At 42.1% G+C, this 25579-nt stretch overlaps 1 protein-coding gene across 16 annotated transcripts in view; it reads right to left on the bottom strand.

The window, feature by feature from the left end:
* The window catches only part of camk2g2 (calcium/calmodulin-dependent protein kinase (CaM kinase) II gamma 2), a 357622-nt gene that overhangs the window by 65167 nt on the left and 266876 nt on the right, over positions 1–25579 (bottom strand). For 7 of the 16 annotated variants that reach the window (XM_072583442.1, XM_072583438.1, XM_072583444.1 and 4 more), the window contains exons 8-14: positions 24674–24757; positions 23058–23152; positions 15123–15245; positions 13312–13395; positions 10330–10372; positions 5153–5215; positions 1939–1979 (exon numbers count right to left, since the gene is read on the bottom strand). In XM_072583442.1, the coding sequence (XP_072439543.1) occupies positions 1939–1979; positions 5153–5215; positions 10330–10372; positions 13312–13395; positions 15123–15245; positions 23058–23152; positions 24674–24757 (533 nt within the window). The remainder of the gene's footprint in view (positions 1–1938; positions 1980–5152; positions 5216–10329; positions 10373–13311; positions 13396–15122; positions 15246–23057; positions 23153–24673; positions 24758–25579) is intronic. The other 9 variants (XM_072583447.1, XM_072583441.1, XM_072583446.1 and 6 more) reach the window with 2 other exon arrangements.

The raw sequence follows: 25579 nt of genomic DNA, 5'->3' as shown, positions 1-25579 counted from the left end.
AACAAAAAAAGCAACATACCCTGCATTATATACAAAATACCCTGCAAGGACTGCAACAAACAATATATTGGAGAGATGGGCAGGAAACTAGTCACCAAGATACATGAGCACCAACTAGCCACCAAAAGACACGACCAACTATCATTATTATCCATACACACAGATAATGAGGGACACCAGTTCGTCTGGGACAATACATCCATCCTGGGTCAGGCTAAACAAAGACACGCACGGGAATTCCTAGAGGCCTGCCATTCAAACCGGAACTCTATTAACAAACATATCAATTTGGATCCGATTTACCAACCTCTCAGTAAAAAGAATCGGAAATGATATCACTCACCACAACAGACCAAGAGACCATAAATAACAAGCTGGACAGAACACCAGCACTTCACCAGAGACTCACTGATGAGGTTACCTAGCAGGGTGATGAAACACCTGAAAACAAACCTTCCAGCTCAGTGAGCAAACTTATAGCCTGATTCACAACCTGAGCTACAAATCAGGGTAAGTCGCAGATTTTACCCTGTTCATGACATTTGAGTAATGGTGGCACCTGCACTTCCACGCCTCTTTGGGTTTCCACTGTTTCGAGCTTTGCACCATTTGAACAGAACATTCATCCACAAGGTGGATGACAGTACCTCTGCCAATATACCACAGGAGTGTGATATAATTAAACTTTTCCAAACCTGCCATTCTGAGAGACCTCCAAATGAGAACATCATCCCATTACTGACTGAGGTCTTGTCTGACTAAATGTTGGCTTTTAAAAGTTCCCTTCTTAATGAGACTAATTGGCAGATGTTTTTCAGTCTGCGTTATATAATCCATTGTGTGTCCTTTTTTAACGTGCTATTATTAGAGTCTTAATTATACTTGACGAGAAAGATCCACAATTATCCAAACCGTCATTTTGCACTCAAACAGTATTCCGTCATCATCTTACTAACTAATAACCAATTCTGAAAGCAGTGAGCATAATTACAAAGTGATTGTGTAATAAAGGTCATTCAATTGGTGGTTTGGGGAGGGGTTGGGTGGGTTGTCTTTGTAATCAAAAGAGCTCTTAAGCCCCCCATTGCAGAAAGAAACAATGCTACTTTGAAAAGGTCTCACTGAAGAGGTGATGTGGAGATGGCCATGTTGGACTGGGGTGGACAAAGTCAGAAGTCACATGATACCAGGTTATAGTTCAACAGGCCTATTTGAAATTTATTTCAAATAAACGTATTGGACTAATCCTGGTGTCATGTGACTTCTCACTGAAGTTGCCAGTCCTGTGGATCAGCCTTCAAAAGTACATGATATTTTTGAAAAGCACATGGATGATAATGGGATAGTGTAGGGGGATGGGCTTAGATTAGTTCACACGACGGTACAACATCGAGGGCCGAAGAGCCTGTTCTGCGCTGTATTGTTCTAAGTTCTATAAGTCTGCATCCTCTAAGTTACAGTTTTGCCCGCTCCAAACTCACACAGTCGCCGCCTCTCCAAGTGTAATTCCCATCTGCAGCCAAGTGTAATGTCGAGGTTGTAGATGAATTGGGAATGGAAGGAAGAACTACAAGAGATGTACTCCTCTGGTCAGACTCTCTTTGAAAAATAAAGCTGAAGGAAGTTGGCTGGTAAAGACAGGGCTGTTCAGAAAGCATGAAATAAGCAACTCTTGGGTCCACAGTACAGCTAAATCAAGTTGAGGCAATAAGCAAGCCAATTTCAATACATAACCATTTATCACTAGGGGAACAATTTCAGAGATGCCACAAAGAATGAAAACACTCTTCCACATTAAATGAGATCTGGTCTCTTGCTTTCAGGTTCTTATTCCATTCTGAGTGTTTTCTGTGTATTGTTCACTTACAACAGCAGGTTTTAAACTGAATGAAAATAGCCCCTTAGGAAATGAGACATACACAAAAACCTTAAACCTACCTTGACACCATCTGTTTTCTTATTCAGTAAATTCTTTGCTGCTGTAAGATCAAGTGAAACAAAACATCGTAAGCATTTATTGTATTATTGCTTTGCTTCTGTGAAGATTAATTTATTTCTGACAAATTGGACTATCATTCCGTTTGGTGCAAGAGGCATTTTGGAAGAAGTTAATAGCTTTCTAAAGATTGAAAACAAGGATATTGCCAGTGGCAGAACAAACCACTGAAGGGCAAGTTCAAGCATATTTAGTTAAGTAATGGAAGTTACTGTCTCAATCTTACCTTTCATGAATTACACAGTGAGAAAAAAGGAAGAGATATAGAGGAGAAAGAATGATGTTTGAATTGCAATACTTAATATTAGATCTTTGTTTCTCAAAGCACGTTCATTCCAAATGCAGTAGGAGTCTGGTGTTAACTCTTGGGAATGGCAATGAGGCAGGTCCATAGGAACCACTAACACAGGTACATTTATTTCCCTTATCACAAACTGACCTGCCCTGGTCTCTTGAACAGACTGTTTTGTCCAATGGGAAAATATGTGATTGGATACAATTTGGGGCAATGGGCGAAAGGCAAGTACCAATGAGAGAAGGTCTTACAATAAGGGATTAAATTTGAAATCAGACTGGTAAATTGCCATTGACGAATGGGAAATTAAATGGACACAGAAAGAGGAACAGAGCTCGGTGCACCTTTACTGGAGGTGAGATTGTGGAGAAGGAGATATGGGTGTACCACTTTAAAAATGCTTCCTAAGGGCCTGCCATAAGGACCAAGACTTCAAGTGGGAATTGACATGCTCTTTTTTCTATTCTCTGTCTGGCATTACATTCCACATTCCAAATGGAGTGGCCCTATGAGTGAAATGTCTCTACATGGGTATGAATTGCAGCCACTGTCCCGATACAGGTCACACGCTTCACCGCTGGCAGGAAAGAACCCCATTAGCATTGGGCTCCAACATGATGAAACGTGTTAGGCAGGCAACCAATCCTCATGCACACACAGAGGTAACGGGAAGCATTAATCGAATGAGATGGGATCAGCGCACGCTCAGCTCAGTCAATGTGGCAGATGAGAAGATTGGAAATGATGAACTTTACGCTTCCTCCAATAATTGTAAAGCGTATTCTCAAACACAATCTCGTTCACCAGTAGCTTCTCAATGACCAGTGTGTTGGATTTGTAACTACCTGCCCCCAACACCCTCCCATTTATTAATAAGTGGATTAAAATGTGACTTCCTACTGTCCTTCTGTGGAGAAAGTCAACACATGTGAAATGGGAAAACCAAGTTTAACAACTACATGGTATATTTACCTTTCAAAATATTTCTCCCATTAGTATCTTTGGGCTATTGATAATTGTCATTCTTCAGCAATAGCATGGAAGGTGTGGAGGAAAGAGAATGCTTTACACCTACTTAGACATTAAGAAGTAAAAGCACAATAGAAAGACTGGAACTGTGGTATGGATGGAACCAGAAATAGTCAAGGTCACTGGAACCAGATCTTAAACCAAATTGATTGCAATTAGATGATGGCTATGGTTTTAAATTTACTTGGCCTTTCAGCTATCATCATTGGCTGGCTATTCTGGATTTTAAGACAAAAATTAGAAGCTGCAACATTATAACATAGTCACTTATCATTCTATAATCACGGTCAGATTTTTGGCAGAGGACCCAAATAGTTATTTTCTGGAAGTTAGACTTGTCCTTTTTCCATTCAGTGTGTACCTGCTCCCTCCTTATAAATCTGTGCACAGATGTCTCTTTGACCCAGTCTCTCCTGCTTGGTTCCCCTGGGATAGACCCTCACCAGCAAAGGACCTTCAGAACCTTAACCAATTGAATACGATAAGTAAATGACTGATATGTTTCAGGTTTTTTTTTAGGACTGAGAGGCAGAGGCACTCTTCTGAAAAGATGAAAAAAATTTCAAAACATGTGAAGCAGTCTTTAATGGATCCTGCGATTTGAAGCCTGCTTTGTATTCTGAGCATAATGGACTAAAACCAGTCTTCAAATGACTGGAATGTGTTACTGAGTGAAGAAACATCTTCAAACTCAATTATGTTATACATTTTATATAATGTTGATATTTTGACATTCAGAGTAGCTCTTGAGCAGTGGAAATGCTTTAGGCACTCGGATTTCTGTGCCATACTTGTGTTTAGATATCTTCGGGCCAAGTTTTATCCTATTTCACTTCTCTTCCCCTATTATTTTTCGGTCAACGTTTCACCTCACCTCACTTAATGTTGGAAGTGATTTGTCTTCAATAGCCACTTGTTCCACGTACCATTCTATGAATGGATTCCTGTAACCTCCTGCCTTTTAAGTATAAATTCTGCAATTTCTGTCATGAATGACCAGTTTACGCTAAAGGAGTTTTACAATGGGATAAACAAATCTTTCAATAGAAAGATGAAACCTAGAAATTTGCAAGGTTGCGTTGCTTCTCCACTTCTAAACATTTGAAATATTAATTTCAGTTACTTTGTCAGAACACATGATAAAGGTTCCAATGAAAATAATGCAGATGCAGCTGCAGGCATGCGTAAACTCGTCGCAAATTGTCTGGGCCAATCTAATTATTGTCTCTATCGTGTTTAACTTCAGGCTCTCCACATTAAACACTCTTTAAATTGTCAAAAGAAAAACATCAGGGGCTGAAATGTATTCATCATGAAAAGGTAACCCATTGCACCACTGCAGTGTTCCGATAGGCTTGTCCAACATTAGCACACAATCGCTTAACACAAACAGGAAAATACTGCAGAAGCTGGTAGTCGGAAGGCCAGGGAGTATCGGCTCAAGATCTTGGGTTCGGGAAGTAGTACTCAGAACTCCAGTCTCATGTCTGCCGTTCCAGTCTTGACATTAGCAGACTTGTGTCTAATGGCTAACCATTAATAATGCAAACAACGGCAGTGCAGGTGAACATGTTAACTACTTGCATGCCAATATTGCAGGAGCTTTCAAAGCTAGTAGACTTGCAGTGTATGCATGCGGCTACAGGTTTTTAATGGGACAAATACATTTCCCCACCTATGCTCAAGTTTCACATATCTTTTTGTTATCTTAAAGAAACAAAAAAACCTCAGGAAGCAATGATGAATGATGATTAAATGACAGTCATTCCGAGTTAGGTGAAAACACTCAGTTTGCATGCTGCTTTTCACATGGGTAGTTCAATGCCACATACCTTGCTCAGCCAGACCAACAGCAGCTGTGGCTGCTGCAGCTGGAGCTGTGTACTGCCTGCCAACTATTGGAAGGGAAGGATTTAGTGACAGGAGCCAAGAAGCCCCAAAGGTTAATAAGAGGAAAAGCAAAACCCAAGTGTTTTAAGCCCACCATTTACTCCGTACCCTCTAAATCATACCCAATGTCAACTTTCATGCATGCAAGGTAACACAGAACCATAAGTGCAGAAGGAGACCATTCAGCCCACTCTGTCCATGCTATTTCTTTGCAGACCCCTGCCTGGGACCTCCAAAACAAAGGGTCAGGGTCTCGGGATATGGGTGAGGCCACTTTGGACTGGAATTAGGAGAAATGTCTTCAATTAAAGGGTGTGGAATCTGTGGAACCCTGGACCACAGAAAGCTTTGGAGGCCAAGTCATTGAATATGGTTCAATTTCTAGCAGCTAAAGGCGTTGAGGAATATGGGGAGAGGGTGGGCGTCTGGTGTGGAGATAGAGGATCAAGTGTGATCACGTTGAATGGCGGAACAGTTTCAATGGGCCGAATGACCTACTCCTACTCCTAATTTCTAAGTACGATTGAAATAGTCCCACCTCCGCCCTTGTCCCATAGCCCTGCCATTCTTTCCACTTCAGATATGCTTCAGATTTTGTTTTAGAAGTTACTATTGGAGATACTGCCACTGGCCTCTCAGGCAACACTTTGCAGATCACCACTGGATAAGCAAGCAAATTCGCCTCATCTGCTCTATTCCAAACCCCTAACCTCACCCTACCCCATCCCACCTCACCCTCACCACCACCACCCCCAACCCCACCCCCACTCCACCACCCACCACTCAAAAAGGGTTTCCAGTTGCTCCTGCTAGATCAACATGAGGAACATGAAAAGATACTGCTTTAGTCATCTGTTGTGGGCACCTTCTTATGCCAGTCTGAGTTGCGAGGTTAGGGAACAACCTTGGCTTGCTTTAACATGGTCTTCCAGCCACTTTAAGGTTTGGCGAAAAAGCAGCGTCCACAACAGTCCCCATTCTTGCTAATCGTGCAGTAATGACACCAACTGCAGCCCTCAGGCACAGGTAACTCCTGATACCAGGCAGGCAGGGAACAACAGTGGAGAAGAGGAGTGTCTACTGGCTTTGTTGTGTTGTTATGGTGACTGAGCATTTCTCTCATCGCAGCATTGATGCCGGGACATTGACGCCCACAGCTGACCTCATTCCATCAATAGAATTTATGAACCTGAATTTGCATTTTGTTAAAATTGAAATGGCACCAGGTGCTTAGCCTAAAGCTGTTGAGATGTCTCAATGTCATTTGTAATCACTACATTTTATACGTTCATTAGTGTCTTTAGATTTTTATTTTGCTTTTTGAGACTGTTCTTTCTCCCTGTAAGTATGTTTTCCCAATGCTATAGGTTGCTGCTTGATGGAAGTCACCTTCCTTCACTCAACTGAACGACACAATATCCTCCCTTTTCACTTGAACATTTGTGGGTAGAACGGTGGCTTAGTGGTTCACACTGCTGCCTCACAGCGCCAGGGACTCCGGTTCAGTTCCAGCCTTGGACTGTCTGCGCAAAGTTTAAACATTCTCCCCACGTCTGCATGTGTTTCCTCTGAGCGTTCCAGTTTCTTCCCACAGTCCAAAGATGTTATTGGAAGAATGTTGTGAAATTTGAAAGGGTTTAGAAAAGAGTTACAAAGATGTTGCCAGGATTGGAGGACTTGAGCTATGGGGAGAGCCTGAATACGCTGGGGCTGTTTTCCCTGGAGCATCGGATGCTGAGGGATGTCCTCATAGAGGTTTGTAAAATCATGAGAGGCATGGATCGGGTGAATAGCCAAAGTCTTTTTCCCAGGGTGGGGGAGTCCAGAACTAGAGGGCATACGTTCAAAGGTGAGAGGGGAAAGAGTTAAAAGGGACCCAAGGGACAACTTATGAGCTGCCAGAGGAAGTGATGGAGGCTGGTACAATTACAACATTTGAAAGACATTTAGAATACAAAGGGTTTAGAGGGATATGAGCAAAAGCTGGCAAATATAACTAGATACATTTAGGATATCTGGTCAACATGGATGAGTTGAACCAAATGGTCGATTTCCATGCTGTACATCTCCATGACTCTCTGTGCAGGTTAGGTGGCTGGGTAATGCTAAATTACCCATAGTATCCAGGGATTTGTAGGCTAGGTGGATTAGCCATGGGAAATGCGGAGTTACAGGGATAGGGTAGAGAGGTGGGTCTGAGTGGGATTCTCTTCAATGGTTTCGATGGACCGAATGGCCTACACTGCAGGGATTCTATGATTCTGTGAGGAGCTCCAGGTGTTGCTCATGCCTTATAGCTGCCCTCTCCAGATCCCGGTGAACTGCAATGCCACTGAGCTTGGGAAATCCACATCAAAGACATGGGGGATTGATATGTTGCCATATTAAACCAGACTGCTCTCCAGGGAACTACCTCTGCACGGTGCTACGATAGGGGAGATTTAGAATTCTGCAGTGTTACCAATTCAATTGATCTTTAAATGGAAAACTCCTGCTCTATACCTGTACAAATGTAATATCTATCAGCATCAGGTGGCTTTCTGAAAGGGTCCACTTTCTTGGGGGAAATTTACCTGGTTTTATGTATACAAACGCACAGTAAATACACTTTAACACTCACCATCCATCATTTACGCAGGCTGCTGTAGTGGCAATAACAACTTACATTTATATAGCATCTTTAGCATAGTGAAACCCTCCAAAGCACTCGGAAGAAACATCATAAAGCTAGAATTTAACACCGTAGCATGTAAGGTGACGTTACACTGAGTGCTTGGTCAAAGAGAGAGTTTTTAAAAAGCAAGGTAAAGATGGAGGAGTATAAGGAGGGAATTCCAGAGCTTAGAGCCGAATAAACCAAAGGTGCAGCTGCCATTTCTGGCTGGTAGAGGGGAGCAAGGGCTGGTACAATTAAAAGTTGGGAATGTGGCAGAATAGAAGGAACACAGAGATTTCAACAGCATTCAGAGTCTGGTGAAGATTACAGAAATACACAAATCTGAGACCATGTAGGGGTTTGAAAACTAAGTTGAGAATGTTAAAATGCCATGTATCGCCAGTTCTGGGGACTCCATGAGGTCAGGTGCGACAGCAGAATGAGACCCAGTGCATGTCAGGGCATCAGCATCGGAGGTTTGGGACTCACATTCACAGGCAGTCAATGTGTGACATCAGCTGGGATGTTTATCAGACTAGTCATAGTGCAGAGGTAACAAAGGCAGAGATGAGAGTTTCACAAGCATCTGATCTGAGCAAGGGATAGAGTTGGGAACTGCGAAAGAATAAAAAGCTGGCCAGTTTTAGATTTCCCATTGCTTTAAAATCTGTTTAGTTCCTCATTCCTTCAAAATTGCCATTTCCTTCTCTTCGCCTTGCTCATCTTCTCTGCTTTGTGAAATGCCTTGGGACACTTTGCTCCCTGGAAAGGCACTGCATACATTGTTGCTCTCATTCTTTCCCAAATAGACCTGACTTACCAAACAGTGACTTCACAAACACAGTTGCCCTCAAATACAAAGCACCTACCAATACTAATGCTGAATCCTCTTTCAGTTTAAAAAGGCATGAAGACCATACCTGATTGGACTCATGAATATAATGACCTCAACGGTGAGGCAATCAACTGCTTCCATTGACTTTGAAAAGCACAAGAAGATTGCCAAAAGCTACATTGCAAGAAACTTCTACAAGGAGTTTCCCATTCACTGTGATCAGTCAGTGTTGTTTGCATGGATGCATTCTGAGACCCAGAGAGCTACTGCTCCTTTTCCTTGTGACATTCAGACAACCCCATAAGAAGCTGAATTTTGAAATGTATTTTCGCCCTCATCAGCCATGGGTTATCATACTGGGCTTTCTGCTTCTCCAAGGAGGTGAGATGGTCCATGGGTGGTTGAGATTGGGGATTATAGGCAGGCTGGGGAGCAGGAGGAAGTATTTAACCATTCTGTTACAGCCAGGACAACGTGGTCCAGGTTAGATGGCCAAGTGGGCCTCCCTCAGTTCTTGCACGCAAATGCAAATGTGACTAGAGAAATGCAATAAACCCATTAAGTGCTCAGATCCAGCAAAATAATGGATCCTGACCAATCCATGTGGTGAGGACAGAGTAAGGGCCCCAGGTTTGAGGCCATTCTGTTTCCGAGTGGGAAGGATCTGAATGGAAGATAAAATGGAAGGTCAAGTCATGCCTGGGTAGTTCTTGAGAACTGCCTCCAAGTTTGGGAATCTAGGGATGAGCCATGTCTTTCTGCCAGTACTGTCAGGCTGTTCAACAGAAGAAAAGATATCAAGATGCAAAACATTCAAACTCCCGTCTTGCTGAAATGTTACTTCCTCCCAAACTTGTGACCTCCACCATCAAGAAGAACAAATGCATCAGATATGTGGGAGCAGCATCCTCCCTAAACAGATTTCCAAGAGCATTTCTAGGTCGTTGCTAGGTTACACACCTGGAATTCTCGACTGAACAGCACTGTGGACGTACTTTTGTTACATTGTTTTAAGACAGTGGCTCACCAACATCTTCTCAAGGGGCAACCAGGGATGGGCAATAAATGTCAGCCTTGCCAAGAACACCTATATCCCATATATAAGTTAAATACATACATAAATCAGTAAAAGCTTGAAAATAATAATCATTCCTAACTGGTGTGCCTTACCAATAAATGAATAAACTGTTAGTGGACTAGACAATTAGCCTATTGAGCTTCTAAGAGGACATCTCTACTCCCGAGCTTATCTGTAAAAACGTATCTGAACATCTATGGAATTGCTTGAAAACAGGTTAATGTAACAGTGTTGGCAACTTCCTTATTTAATGAGGAAAATATTTATTCCCAGTATGTAATAAGTTGTTTAAAATAATTAAGTTTGTACAATCCTAGAAACTCCTGTCATAACTGTTAGTGGACAAAAACTTAATTAGCACTGATGAAATGGTTTGGTCTGCTTTTTAATGCAGATGTTAATGGATTAATGCATGTGTTAAAATAACACAAAGGACTATCTTATAAACACACTAAGAATTTGTCCACTAATATCACCAGCTGTGATTCTAGGTACAATTCGTTCACTGTATACAATAGAATATGATACAAGGAATAACTTAGAGACATACCTGAAAAGTTTCTTGTAGCGAGCATTGTGGTCAGAATAGCCCCCTGAATTGGAAAAGAACAATTAGCAAATCTGCTACTTTTTACTCGTACACCTGAACCACTTTCCACAAATAAGGATCTTGTTCGGATGTGACAGAACAAAAACAAAATCAGCCCTTAATAGGAGTTAACCAAAACTAGTCAAAGTAATTTTTGGGGGGTAAAGTATAATTTTAGCAACTAAGCTTTTGGAGGAATTTTAAAATTCCTATCAGCAATGGCTTAGTGAGTAGCACATACATTTCAGAGTTTGAAAGCAGTGAGTTTGGTTATACATTTTATATCTTAAAACCTCGCATCAATGGTATGTATGCGTGTGTAACTGATTTTATTCACAATGCTTTGAACTGTCTACTCCAATTTTTCACTCAGCCTTCCAGCTTTTTGTACAGCTTTGTCTCCTTTTCTTTGAGCCCGCACTCAGACTTAATTAAGCATCAACAATAAACAGATTCACATTGTTCAAAATAGAACAATTAAACCATTGAGTAACTCCAATTCAAATCCCCCTCCAGAACTTTATTCAAATAATCAAGGTTGACCACCCCTAGTACGATACTGAGACAGCAATGCACAGTTGAGGAACTGTCTGTTAGGATTTTTAAAAAATTCTTGAACAGAATGAGGGCGACACTGGCTAGGCAACATTTATTGCTCATCCCTAATTGCCCAGAGGGCAGTTGAGAGTCAACCACATTGCTGTGGGTCTAGAGTCACATGTAGGCCAGACCAGGTAAGGATGGCAGTTTCCTTCCCTAAAGGCTGTTAATGAGTTGGATGGGTCTTTTTTCCGACAATTGGCAATGGATGTATCGTAGTCATTAGATTCTTAACTCCAGATATTTATTGAATTCAAATTCCACCTTTTGCCATGGTGGGATTTGAACCGGGGTCTCAGAATATTACCTGGGTCGCTGGATTAACAGTCCGGTGATAATATCACTAGGCCATCGCCTCCCCTAATCAGGGGACATAAAAAATACTACAACACTATTTTGAAGTGGAGCTGGGAAGATCTCCCTGTTATTCTGGCCAACACTTTATCCTTGAACCGATTTAAAAAAGAACTGGTATAAATTGGTGGTCATATTTCCTGCATTACGAGTGTTAATACTTGAAAAAGTATATCAATTAGCTGTAAATTAGGTTGGAATATTCCTGAGTTTTTGAAAGTCACCATATAAAGTAAATTCTTTGATACAAATCAAAAGCCTGAGCTGGAACTAATTAAAGAGTTTCACTTTACCTTTTTTAAAACAAAATCATTGTAATATCCTTTTCTAACTCTTGTATCTTCAATCTTGTAGATGATATTTTATCAGTTATCATTCATTAGAATGAATTCTGAGTAAATATGTAATGAAGCGGACCTATTTCTTGTACCTAATAATGTCAGACCCATTACCAGGCTATATTGGGATGGTAGGAATTGTTGGATTAAAAGTAGTGAAGGTCCATCTAGATTACCTTCCGTTGTTCACAATGGAATTTTTGAATAACCAAGGCAATCAAGATGATCTGCTTCTACTGTCTCCTGTGAACCTGCTCCATTTGCCGGCTGCAATTTTTTTTACTACAGACGATTTGGGGGTAAAGTTATCCTTACAGCTTTTAATCACTTCTCTATTTCTCCAAAGCCATTGATTTTGAGCATTGACGGGCTACATCCAGGAGTTGTTTGAAGAACAGGGACAAGGTTCTCCTTCAACATTCTCAGAGGAATATGCTCATCAAGGATCATCGGATAACTGTTGTGATCAGGAATTCTCATTCCACCCTCCCCCCATCAACGAAACTCAATTTTAGTCTCATTACTGATGGGGGTCAGAATTGGCCTTGGAGCCCTGAGGTTCCAAATATCTCAGCTACTTGCTAGATATATATATATATATTTATAAGCAGCTGTACTAGCTGAAGATGTGATATTACTTTTACCATTTCAAAAGAGAATGCCTAAAATCACTGACTATTTAAAACAAAAAGATACTAATGGATTACTTTCCTCTTATCATTGTAGATAAGCCATACCGCTTAAATCTTAAACATCCAAAATTTGTGCCACTGATCAGAAATGTTGCTTAATTTATCCTTTGACATGACTGAAACTCTGCTTTCAAATTAGTTCAAGTGCATGAAATCGTTTTACTATGGGACATGTGCTATGAAGTTCTTGAGACAGAAACAGCTGTGTATGTAGCAAGAGACATTTAGAATTAGGCTGTACGATTAGGTTGGTCAATTCTTTCTCTCCTCCTCTCAGCAGACTTGCCCTGCTGGTATATGTGAGTATGGTAGCTTCAAGTGGACAAAATGCATAATGCCATTTACACTACAAGTTTAAAACAAAGGAATTAAACTGCATAGTAGACAAGTCATCTCAAAATCTAAAACTGAAATGATCAATGGGGGAAGACCTAAATAGAGCACAGTGGGCAAGTTTAATTATTCATGGACAGATTGTGTATGACAAAATGACTATTTACCCTGCAGTCTTTGCCTGGAGTCATGCACGATCATAATGTTCCTCAATAAGGCAACTGTTACAGTGGGTACATGAGTATTTTAATTGTAGGAGGAGTTGGATAACTTGCTCAAAAGGTACTCTAAGTGATTTGCAATTATCGAATTTGATACAGCTCCTGACAATTTTATAGACAGATTAATATATTGTTCTTCCTCCACTACATGATAGGTCCTGAAATTTCTCAGAGCATGCTGGGAAGAATATGAAGACATCATGTATGTGTGTTGTAAGTGTCACAAAAGAAAACTCTGAAAACCAATACTCTGGTTCGCAATATAACTATCACAAAATAACATGCCTGGGTTTCAGGTTAACTGAGCTATGTTCCGTCATTTGATGACACATTTAAATACTTTATAATAATCTGCTCCTTCATCTATCCTATGGTCTCATGGATATAGTATAACCTTGAGCTTACCTTCAGCTTTCTTCTGGCATTGAACTTCCTCAAACATTCGACAGTTTCTTGACGATGCATCATTGATGCTACAGTAGAACGTTGCTGAAAAAAATATCAAGTGATATCTAGTGATACTTGATTCAGTATACATCAAAATGAACATCGATTAAAACAGAAAAAGTCGAGTCATATTGGACTTGAAACATAAACTATTTCATGATCCACAGATGCTGCCAGACCTGCTGAGATTTTTCCAGCACTTTCTTCAAATTTCTAGCAGTATTTTCTTTCTATGTTGGTGTTTATTTGACATTCCAAGGAGCAGGAGAGTCAATGGTTCGAATATAAGGAACATGGGGGTTGGGTGGGGGGCGGGCAGGGGTAAGAGTGCTGAGAGATAAATGGGAGGGGGTGGGCTGGGGGAAGGTAGCTGGAAATGTGATAGGTAGATGAAGGTGGGGGGTGATGATGACAGGTCAGAGGGGAGGGCGGAGTGGATAGATGGAAGGAAAATGAACAGTAGGACAATTCAAGAGGCCACTGCCGTGTTGGAGGATTGTATCCGGGATAAGGTGAGGAGGGGAGATGAGGAAACTGGTGAAACCGACATTGATCCCGTGTAATTGGAGGGTCCCAAGGCGGAAGATGTTGGCGTTCTTCCTTCAGGTATTGAGTGACTAGAATTTGGCGGTGGAGGCGGCCCAGGACTTGCATGTCCTTGGTGAAGTGGGAGGGGGAGTTGAAGTGTTTGGCCACAGTGTAGTGAGGTTGCTTATTGCGTGTGTCTTAGATGTTCTCCGAAACATTTCACAGAACAATTCAGAATATCTTGACAACCATTTGTAATCATCAATGCAACTGAAGGTGTGCACAGCCCTGAATATTTGAAACAAACACAGGGACTGCTGAAGAAACTCGGTGTCTGGCAGCATCAATGGAGAGAGAAGCAGAGATGATGCTTCGAGTCCACATGACTCTTCTTCAGACTGCATCTTTAAGATTTTCATGCACTTTTATTGGTATCTTTGGCAAAAAACAGCATTTGTTGCCCATCCTAGTTGCTTTTGAGAAGATAGTGGTGAGCTGTCTATGGAGTGTAGCTCCACCTCAGTGTTTTAGGGAGGAGGGTCCAGGTCTTTGGACCAGCAGAAAGTGTGGAATCAGTGATAAAAGTTCTATTTTTTTTGTTAACTGGAAGGTGATTTATTTGGAAGATGTCTTCATTGGCTTGACTGGAGGTCAGCCAAAGGAAAGATGTTAACCTTGAAGGATGTTGCCAGGGCTGGAGGGCTTGAGCTATAGGAAGAGGCTGAACAGGCTGGGCTGTTTGCCCCTGGAGTGTCGGAGGCTGAGGTGTGACCTTAAAGAGGTTTATAAAATCATGAGAGGCATTGATCGGGTGAATTGTCAAGGTCTTTTCCTCAGGGTAGGGGAGTCCAAAACTAGAGGCCATAGGTTTAAGGTGAGAGGGGAAAGATTTAAAAGGGACAGAAGAGGTAACCCTTTCATGCAGTGAGTGGCATGTATGGAATGAGCTGCCAGAGGAGGTGGTGATGGTTGGTACAATTACAGCATTTAAAAGGGATCTGGATGGGTACATAAATAGGAAGGGTTTAGAAGGATATGGGACAAATGTTGGCAAATAAGACGATACATTTAGGATATTGGATCTGTATGGATAAGTTGGACCAAAGGGTCTGATTCCATGCTGTACATGTCTGTGACTCTACGACATCGATCATAATACAGGGTCAGTAACAACGCAAATTAAAGTGGGTGCAGAACAAAATTCACTATTTTAAAATGTAAAAGTAGTATCTTGTACTTACGCAAACCCATGGGTGTTTCAGGGCCTCTGTTGCAGTTATCCTTTTGGCTGGATTGATAGTCAGCATCTGATTGATCAGATTTTTGGCTTCCGGGGTGACAGTGTCCCACTCTGGAGAGGGAAACTATAAAGAGATGGAATATAATTGAGTGTGAATCTTTTCTTGCTCAGTGACATTCTGGGTAAAAAAAAATCATGGATAACAAGTGACAAAGCATCATGTGCATAAGTTGAAAGTGAATGATCAAAGATAACCCAGAAGTTATTACTGCACAGAAGGTCATTTGGTCCATTGAATCAATGCCAGATAAGTGAGGTGGAGAGTTGAGCACAGCAATGAACTGGAATATTCTACTTCTCTCTCAGCCATATATATTTAAAGGACTTGGGCTCAATCCCATCTGCTCCAGATGTGTGTCATAACATCTCTGAACACATGGCTTAGAAAATATCAACCTAAATTTGAATCTAGTTCAATCGGATACATTTAGAATTCAGCCTCTACGGGGATTCTGGTGAATATGTCAGTGAGGTCTTTGCCTTTTGTCTACTGGTTTCTGTTGAGCGAAGGAAATGTGAAAGGAGACAGGACAATGAAGAGTTGAGAAAGTGGGGGAGAAAGAGTTGAGAAACTGATGTCTTACATTGACTGAGGGGTCATTGTGGTTCCACTTACACAGGCTATTAGGGTGGTTCACAGTCAAACTCCTTTGACTGCACAGAGCAGGCTGCTCTTTGAGAGATCTGCACAGGATTATGGAGTGTGGTGGAGATAGGTCTCTGGAACATACTGTCCTGAAGTGCAGTGGAGGAAAGTTCAACTGGGGGACTCAAGACAGGCATTAAATGATTACAGCAGAACTTTGATTAACTGAACAAGAGGGGCGGGGAGTTTTTTTTGGATAATCGATCTGATTGTGAACAAGTAGCAATTTATGAGTGCCGGTTATCCAAACATTTCTTGGTTATCCGGTAATTCACGCCATAATGCCGTTAACTGATCACTGAATGCTGTGTTGCCTAATGCTGTTTTTGCGAGATCTTGTTCAGATAAATCCTAAGTTCGGATAATTGATGTTCAGATAATTGAGGTTGTACTGTATTTAAATAGAAACAACTTACAGGGAGATTAGCATAAACAAGAATGCTCAGAGAGCTAGTACAAATACAATGAGCCAAATGGCCTCTCTCTGCTCCGTAACAATTCTGCAATCCCAACACGGGGCAATAGTTAGCATGCTCACTGCAGCTCCATTCAAGTAGAATGGTTTAGTGTCTCAGAGGGGTGAAATGGACAGGTAATTCTTTGTGACACAGAGAAAGGTACAGGCAAGAGAAACATTTTGCTCTTATCAAAACACCAGACAGAAATTTGAATTAATTATGTCTCTCTCCAGCGTGGCTATTTCTTCACATTTTTCTCCTAAGCGCTATTGTCGGCTTGCCAAATATTGCTGCTTCGAGAAAAAATTAGAAAGGACTGCTGCCAAAGACATCAGGAAAATGGATACAACTTTGTTGGATTGGTACTTTAACCCACTTCTGTGAAAATAGGTTAGTACCTGCCTTACAACAACAGACAGAAGGTCACACAAATGTGCTAACTATTATTCGATCATCTCATCTGCAGTCATTTCTAGATTTGTGTATACGTTTTAAATTCTTTGCCCGATTGCACAGCAGGAGAAAATAATTTCTGTTCCTTTTCTTCACTTTTTAAGCCTCTGTCCAGCTTGACCTTTCCCTCTGAGCATCAGTTTCACTGCCAGCAAAAAGCCTTTGCATTTGCCCCTTAGATTGCAGCAAAAATTACTGCCAACATCGTAACATCCTGACCAAATTGGGAATGATTTGAGAGCAACGGGCCGAGGTGTGGGAATGCTCGCTGAAGGACATTATCCGTCTGCATGCCAGTGTCGAGCTGACCCTGTGAGAGGTGAAAACACAAGAGTGCTACAGCGACACCTCATTCACAAGTTCACCATTCCCTGACAAAGGGCTGAAAACCCTGTGGGACTGCAGTGTCATACCACTGCAATGCACTTCTAGATTACAGAGCAATAGCTAGAGGTTGCTCTTAATTTTAAAAATAATCCTTGGTTTCTCACTTTTACTACATACATTCTTTACACTTAAAACCGTTCCACTAACTAAAAATGCATAAGTGAAACATATACAAGGCCAGTAAGACAAAGTTCTGGATACAGCAGCACTCCACTGGCATTAATTAGATAAATAATTAGCACGCAAGGTATTAATTAGATAACAGAGTGAGAGAGGGTAAATCAACAAGAGAGTCCAAAGATGTGGCAGTCAGTTGGATTGGCCATGCTAAAGCACCCCATGGAGTGGAGATGAGCAGTTTAGGAAGATTAGCCGTGGGAAATGCCGGGTTACAGGGATAGTGGGGAGGTGGGGTGGTCTGTGTCAGGCTGGAAAACTCTTCTGAGTTTTGGTGCAGACTCGATGAGCCAAATGGGCTATTTCCGCACTGTAGGGATTCTAGGGTTCCAGGTTGCTTTGTGGAGATATTGGGTCTTTCCCATATTTCATGTGGAATTTCAAATTTAATGCTAATCTCACTCTTTGGGCTCGTTCTCTGCAGCAGTAACATTGTATTCCTCGCTCTGTTCTATTTCCCTGATGCATTTTGTATTGTATGAGCTGCCTGTACTGCATGCAAGACAAAACTTTTCACTGTACTGAGGTACATGTGACAAAAATAAATCAAATCAAAGAACTATGTGCGCATCACATTATAGGAAACAACATTACTCTCAAGTAATTACTGAATAATATTACTGAAGTAAGCACCAAAGATGATTCTGGGTACAATGACATTGAAATGTGAGGGAGCAACTGCAATTTGGCTCATTATCCTTGTGAAAGCCTTAAGGATGATCCAGCAATTTTTTTTAAGACAGTTACAAAGCCACCACTGAATAATGGTTAACAACAGCAAAAATATTTAAATACAATTAAAAATTCAAGTAATTCAGAGGGATTTTGCTAAGGGCAGATGACTGGTGGGGGAGGTTACTGTAGAGGGTCTCTCAAGTAGGCTTAGAAGATTCTAGAGATAGAATGATTGATGGGGTTGAGTGATGCCTGTTCATTCTGATGATCCAGTCCTCTTACAAAGAAAAAGTATTAAAATTTACTGAATGATAGTCTAACCATTTGGGATTCAGAATGATTTATAAGGCAATCCATGTCATTTGTAACAAATTTTGAAGTAATCTTTCATTTTTTGCAATTATAATATGTCATTAATTCATCTTAATACACACTGCGTAAATCAATTTTCAAAAATCTAATTTGTTCAGTGTGTATCAGATGAATGCAATTTTAAATGTATGTTTTTACTGCATTAGAAAGGATTATAGGAGAAAGTGAGGACTGCAGATGCTGGAGCCCAGAGTCGAGAGTGTAGTGCTAGAAAAGCATAGCAGGTCAGACAGCATCCGAGGAGCAGCAGAATCGATGTTTCGGGCATAAGACCTTCATCAGGAAATAGGCTTGAGGGCCGGTGGGCTGACAGATAAATTGGAAGGGGGTGGGTTTGGGGGAAGGTAGCTGGGAAAGCGATAGGTGGATGAAGGTGAGGGAGAAGATGATAGGTCAGAGGGGGGAAGTGATGGACAGGTCCAGAGGGCAGTGCAGAGTGGGAGGCTTGGGATAATGTTGGGGGAGGGGAAATGAGGAAGCTATTGAAATCCACATTTATCCCGTGTGGTTGCAGGGTCCCAAGGCAGAACATGAGGTGTTCCTCCTCCAGGCGTCAGGTGGTAACGGTTTGACAATGGAGGAGGCCCAAGACCTGCATGACCTTGATGGAGTGGGAGGGGGAGTTGAAGAGTAGCCACGGGGTGGTAGGGTTGGTGGGTGCGGGTGTCCCAGAGATGTTCTCTGAAATGATCCGCAAGAAGGCATTCTGTCTGCCTTATGTAGACAAAATCACACTGGGTGCAATGGACGCAGTAGATGACATTGGTAGAGGTACAGGTAAATTTCTGACGGATGTGGAAGGATCCCTTGGGGCCTTGGACTGAGGTGAGAGGAGTGGTGTGGGCACGCGTTTTGCACTTGCTGCGGTGGCAGGGAAAGATGCCAGGAGTGAGGTGTGGACCTGATGAGGGAGTCATGGAGAGAATGGTCTTTTTGGAATGCTGATAGGGGTAGGGAGGGAAATATACTTCTGGTGGTGGGGTCCGTTTGGAGGTGGCGGAAGTGGCAGAGGATGATGCATTGTATGCGGAGGTTGGTGGGGTGGAGGGTGAGGACCAGGGGATTCTGTCCTTGTTGTGTTGGGAAGGGTGGGGTTCAAGGGCGGTAGTGAGTGAAATGAAAGAGATACGATAGAGGGCATTGTCAAACACTTGGAAGTTGCAATCGTGGAAGAAGGGGGCCATCTCGGACTTTTTGAGGTAGAATTAGTCATCCTGGGAACAGTTGTGGCAGAGACGGAGGAATTGGGAATAAGGAATGGCATTTTTACAGGAGCTGGGGTGGGAGGAGGTGTAGTCTAGGTAGCTGTGGGAGTCGGTGGGCTTGTAGTATATGTCTGTGGTTAGTCGGTCACTAGAGACGGTGATGGAGAGGTCCAGGAAGGGGAGGGAGGTGTCCGAGATGGTCCAAGTGAATTTGAGGTCGGGGGGTGGAAGGTGTTGGTAAAGTTGATGAACTGTTTAACCTCCTTGTGGGAACACGAGGTGGCGCTGATACAGTCATCAATGTAGTGGAGGAACAGGTGGGGGTGGTGCCAGTGTAACTGGAAGATGGACTGTTCCACATACAACTTCTCCTTCTAATCGTCCCATTTCCTCCAAAACAAAGGGGTGGCCATGGGCACCCGCATGGGACCCAGCTATGCCTGCCTGTTTGTCGATGCCCTCCAGTGCCTCTCCTCCACTTCACACACCACCACCCGTGAACCCTATCCCTCCCAACGCAACAAAGACAGACTCCCTGGTCCTCATCTTCCAACCTCCGCATACAACACATCAGCCTCTGCCACCTCCAAAAGGACCCCACTACCAGAGATATATTTCCCTCCCCACCCCATCAAAAAGATGCTTTTCAAAAAGACCATTCCGTCCGCGAATCCTTCGTCAGGTCCACATGGATGCAGTAGATGACATTGGTAGAGGTACAGGAAAACTTTTAACGGATGTGGAAGGATCCCTTGGACAGAGGTCATGGGAGTGGTGTCGGCATGCACACACCTCTCCTGGCACCTATCCCTAGGAAGTGCAAAACCTGCACTCACACTACACCGCTCACCTTTGCCTAAGGCCCCAAGGGATCCTTCCATATCTGTCAGAAATTTACCTGTACCTCTTCCAATGTCATCTACTGCATCCGTTGCACCTAGTGTGGTCTTCTATACATCGGGGAGACAGGACACCTTCTTGCGGATTGTTTCAGAGAACAATCTGGGACACCCATACCCACCAACCCCACCGCCCCATGGCTGAACATTTCAACTCCTCCTTCCACTCCATCAAGGACATTCAGGTCCTGGACCTCCTCCACTGCCAAACCATTACTACCCAATGCCTGAAGGAGGAATGCCTCATATTCTGCCTTGACACCCTGCAAACACACAGCTTCCTCATTTCCCCTCCCTCTGACCCTCTCTCTGACCTATCACTGCCCCCCTCTGACCTATCACCTTCTCCCTCACCTTCATCTACCTATCGCTTTCCCAGCTACCTTCCCCCCCACCCTCCCCCAACTCCAACCCCCTCCATTTATCTTTCAGCCCTGACCCACAAGCCTCATTCCTGAAGAAGGGCTATGCCCAAAACGTTGATTCTCCTGCTCCTCAAATGCTACCTGGCCTGTTGTGCTTTTCCAGCACTACACTCTTGACTGGAAAGGAATATACTTTTTTTTGCCTCAGAACAACTGAAAATGCGGCATTAATGATTATACGTGGCACTTGCAAAGTCAGATAAATCATATGGCTGATGAATAACGACATTTTTCCAGTTTCCTGTGGCAGGAGTGAATAATCTAAACCCTTGCCAACTGCTCAGTTTTGTTTTAAGTGACTTGACACTAGGAAAACAGATTATAACAAACAAAAATTGAAACATGCACTGAAAACAAATAGAGTCAACTCCTCTGTCTTGTGGTTAGGAGAGTATTGTGTGAAACAAAGGCCCACATTTTGAATTGAACTAGCTTTATTGTCACATGTACAGACAAATTGTACAATATAAAGTTCATGGTCACTGCAATACAGCGCCACCATAGATACAAAGGTACAGGTGCTTAAGATCAAATTCTTAGGAAACAAAAAAAAATTAGTAAAGAAATAAATGCCCCAGAATTAAAGGTCCTGTGAATAAATTAGAAAAATAAGGAAGTAAAAAGTTCAGAATATCTGACAAAATCTGAAAGAACTGCAGACACTGCAAATCAGGAACAAAAGCAGGAATTGACAGAAAGGTTCAGCAGGTCTGGCAGCATCTATGGAGAGAAATCAGATTAAAGTTTTGGGTCCGGTGACTCTTCCTTTGAAACTTCTGTTTTTCTCAGACTCTCAGTTTTAAATGTGCCTTTTTATTGCACTGAAAAGGAATATACTTTTTCTTGCCTCAGAACAACTGAAAATGTGGCATTAATGATTATACATGGCACTTGCAAAGTCAGATAAATAATGGCTGATGAATAATGACATTTTTTCGACCCCGTTCATGTGATACCTAGTCTCAAGGGAGACCTCCACTGTCTCATTGCTGCCTGTGCTGGACCCACCAACATAGAAGTCACCCCACTTTAGGCATATTTTGTTGGGATTATGGCCCACAGTTATCCTGGTTTGAGGATCTTTGCTTAGAACAATCTCATCAGCTAAGTGGACAAATGTCACTTTAATACAGGCGGTGCCAATCTGAGGAATACTGTAAGAGTAAGGCAGAGAGTGATCTTTATTCTGTGTCTCACCACACCACAGCTAACCTGGCAGGCACTCAGTGGCCTATTGTGACAATGATAGTAAAGCACATGGGACCTTGAGGTGCAAGGGCCAACTTTAAACCCTCAACTGACATATGGCATTAAATTCACACGTAGGAATGATGGGTAGGACTTCAGTTAGGTGGAAAGACTGCAGAAGCTGGAATTATTCTGAAAACAATACAATTATAGAGAAATTTAATAGAAAAATATAAAATTATGAGTGTTTTGAAAAGAGTACATTTGGAGAAACTGTTTTCACTAGCAATTTGGAGATCTACACAAGATATTGGCAGAAGAACCAAGAGGTAGATGAAGAGAATTTCTTAAATACAGCCAATTGCTAAGACCTGGAGCAGTGCACAGATGGAGGCTAGTTCTATTCTAGGCAGGTTCCAAGGTGAATTGGAAGGCAACCTGAAAAAAGAAGCCAAAAATGCAGGAACAACCAGAGAAAGTGCAGGAGAGTGAATGTAATTGAATAACTCGTTCAGAGGGGCAGCATTGGTTTTGATGGGCTGAATGTTGACCTTCTGTGCTTTATGATTCTCTGATGTCTCAGCTTATTCATTTTCATGAGCTTTAAGAATGGTGTGCCAAATTGTTTGAAAACACGACCAAAATTTCCATTCATAAAATTTTATGTTGAACCCACAGGGAGAAAGGACAATTGCTTCCAACTGGTGAGGCTGACTGAACAACTTTATAACAATGTGACCCCTATGAGTTATAGTAAGCTGCATAGTCGCCTCTTATATCATTTACAGGCTGCACATTTAAAATATGTTTTATTAATAACCCGGAGATTTTATTTATGACAACAACTGCGGGGACATGATCAGCCTCTCTCCTGCTCCCAGATCAGTAATACAGGATTTTAACACCCAAAAAATAATTTACAGTTCTATCAGATTAAGAAACGCCAGTCTCGGAAGATAACACAATCAATCTGAAGTTGGCTTCTACTCACATCATAAGCACCGGCCTTAATTTGTTGATAGAGCTTATGCTGGTCCTCATCCCAAAAGGGAGGATAGCCAACTAATAATATGTAGAGAATGACGCCTGAAATAAATTACAAATGAATAGCAATGTGTGAGCATTAATCTGTCAGACAGAACTCATCAAGTTACATCTTGCTGCCTTATTTTATATGCTTCACCTCTGCGTTTCCCACTATCAAGAATCACAGATTGGGGCTGCACATGTAAAGTGTCCATGGTTCCATACAGTGGACATGCCAAGAGTTCATGTGGGCGTAAGTGGGTGAGGGGACTGTTTTTCTCAGCTGAGTGGAACACTTCTGCCCAGAGAGATGGTGGAGATGAATAACTTTAAGGGCAGAGATAGATAAAAACAGAACGAGTGACGCTAGGGGTAGGCAGGAACGTGGAGCTGAGGATCAGAACAGTTCAGAATGGCAGAGCAGGTTGGACGGGGCAAATAGCCGACTCATTTATCAAATTTGAAACTTTTTATTAGCGATTTTTGAGAAGATTTGTAGCTCAGGTTGATGATAAGTATGTAAGTTAGCTTGCTGTGCTTGAAGGTTTGTTTTCAAATGTTTTGTCACCACACTAGGTAAATAGGGTTTAAATCGATGTGTTTATTGATGCAGTTCTGGTTAGAATGCCATGCCTCTAAGAACTCTTGTGCGTGTCTTTGTTTCACCTGTCCTAGGATGTTTAAAAGATACCATACATTTACAAGATACCATGCAATAACTGTAAAATACACCACATTGGACAAACAAACAGGAAACTTGCCACCAGGATACATGAATACCAGCTGGCCACCAAAAGACAGGACCCACTATCACTAGTTTCTATACATACAGATAAAAAAGGACACCACTTTGACTGGGACAACACAAACATCCTAGCAGAGGCAAAACAAAGGCATGCACAAGAATTCTTAGAGGCATTGCATTCTAACCACAATTCCATCAATAAAGACCCTATCTACCTTCCCATGAAAAAAACCCAGAAATGACATCATCCACTTTAAGAAACCAAGACCTATAAACAGAGAGGCGGGACATACCACCAGCACTTCACCGGAGGCTCTCACTGATGATGTCACCTAGTATGGTGACAAAATGTCTTAAAAAAAACCTTCAAGCTCAGCAAGCTAACTTCCATATTTATTGAAAGTTTTTATGTGTGGATATAAATTAAAACTCTTGCCCCACTCTGAACAACAAGGGAGTTAATTCAGGGCTTCCAAAAAACGTTTCCAATTTGTTTTAACCAGCTTGTGAATCAACCCACCCTTAGTGTAGTTGCCAAAAACCCAGAAACCAAAGGGCAGCTCTGTTTATGAGAGAGAGATTACTGGTGGTGGTTTAACCAGAGGGTCACTGTGCCTCAGGTGAAGGAGAATCCTTCTTGGTCAACCCAGGTGGTGTGGGAATTGAACCCATGGTGTTGGCAACATGCCACGTTGCAAACCAGCTGTCCAGCCACCCTCAACCCATCATTCAAAACCGCACGAGTGCCTGTGGAAGTTACCGGGGACAGTCAAGCTATCTTCGAAGATCCATTACCTCCAAACCCTCTGGGTTACATTGCAGACAGTTTCACTCACCGCATGCCCAGATGTCAACCGGTTTTCCATATGGATCTTTTCTCAAAACCTCTGGGGACAGATATCCAGGAGTACCTGCGAACCCTGTGAGGATTAAGTATCCAGCTGTGATATTCCATTGCTTAACATTGAAGCATCTGCTCAAAATCGCAATAAATCAGTGCCATGTCAAAGAACGCAACACCATAATTAAACTCGTTTTCTCTTTTGACACACTACCTATTGCTCTCCCTGAAAGTCAATGATCAGGGCATCAAATAAAGACAAATTATTTGGGCTTGATCCAAACAAGGTATTTGTCAATTTAGTGGACGAGCTCATTACCAAGTCTTCTCAATCTTGAGGTACAGTGAAATACAGTGACTGCTATATTGACAGGTCCTTCACTGTGTGGGTTCAGCTCATCAGAAAACATGGTATAAAGTAAAAGGTATTGAGGGTTTGGAATCAGAATAGAATCTATCAGTGACCTGATGCAAGGAAAGAAAAAAAACCAACAGAAGCATAGTTTTTGATAAACATCCTTTTGTAACATGGAAAATAAGGGCAAGAGCAGGGAATTTTGATTGAAGAATAAGGGCATCAGAGATAGTTCTCCAAGAATGCTCTGAAATAAAATCATGAGATTTTTTATGTCCACTTAAAAGCACAGAAAACAGGAGCAGGAGTAGGCCATTCGGCCCTTCGAGCCTGCTTCACCATTCAAAAGATCATGACTGATCATCAACACAGTTCCTCACATTCTTTGATCCCTTTAGCCCCAAGAACGACATCGAACCACTCTTTGAAAACTTTCAATGTTTTGGCCTCAAATGCTTTCTATGGCAATGAATTCCACAGGCTCACCACTCTCTGCACAAAAAAAAATCTCTCCTCATCTCAGTCCTAAATTGATACAGATGAAAA

Source organism: Chiloscyllium punctatum, chromosome 13, assembly GCF_047496795.1.
Source record: "Chiloscyllium punctatum isolate Juve2018m chromosome 13, sChiPun1.3, whole genome shotgun sequence".
Lineage (NCBI taxonomy): Eukaryota > Metazoa > Chordata > Chondrichthyes > Orectolobiformes > Hemiscylliidae > Chiloscyllium > Chiloscyllium punctatum.
The sequence above is the reverse complement of the archived record's forward strand: the minus strand, read 5'-3'. Positions and strand labels throughout refer to the sequence as shown.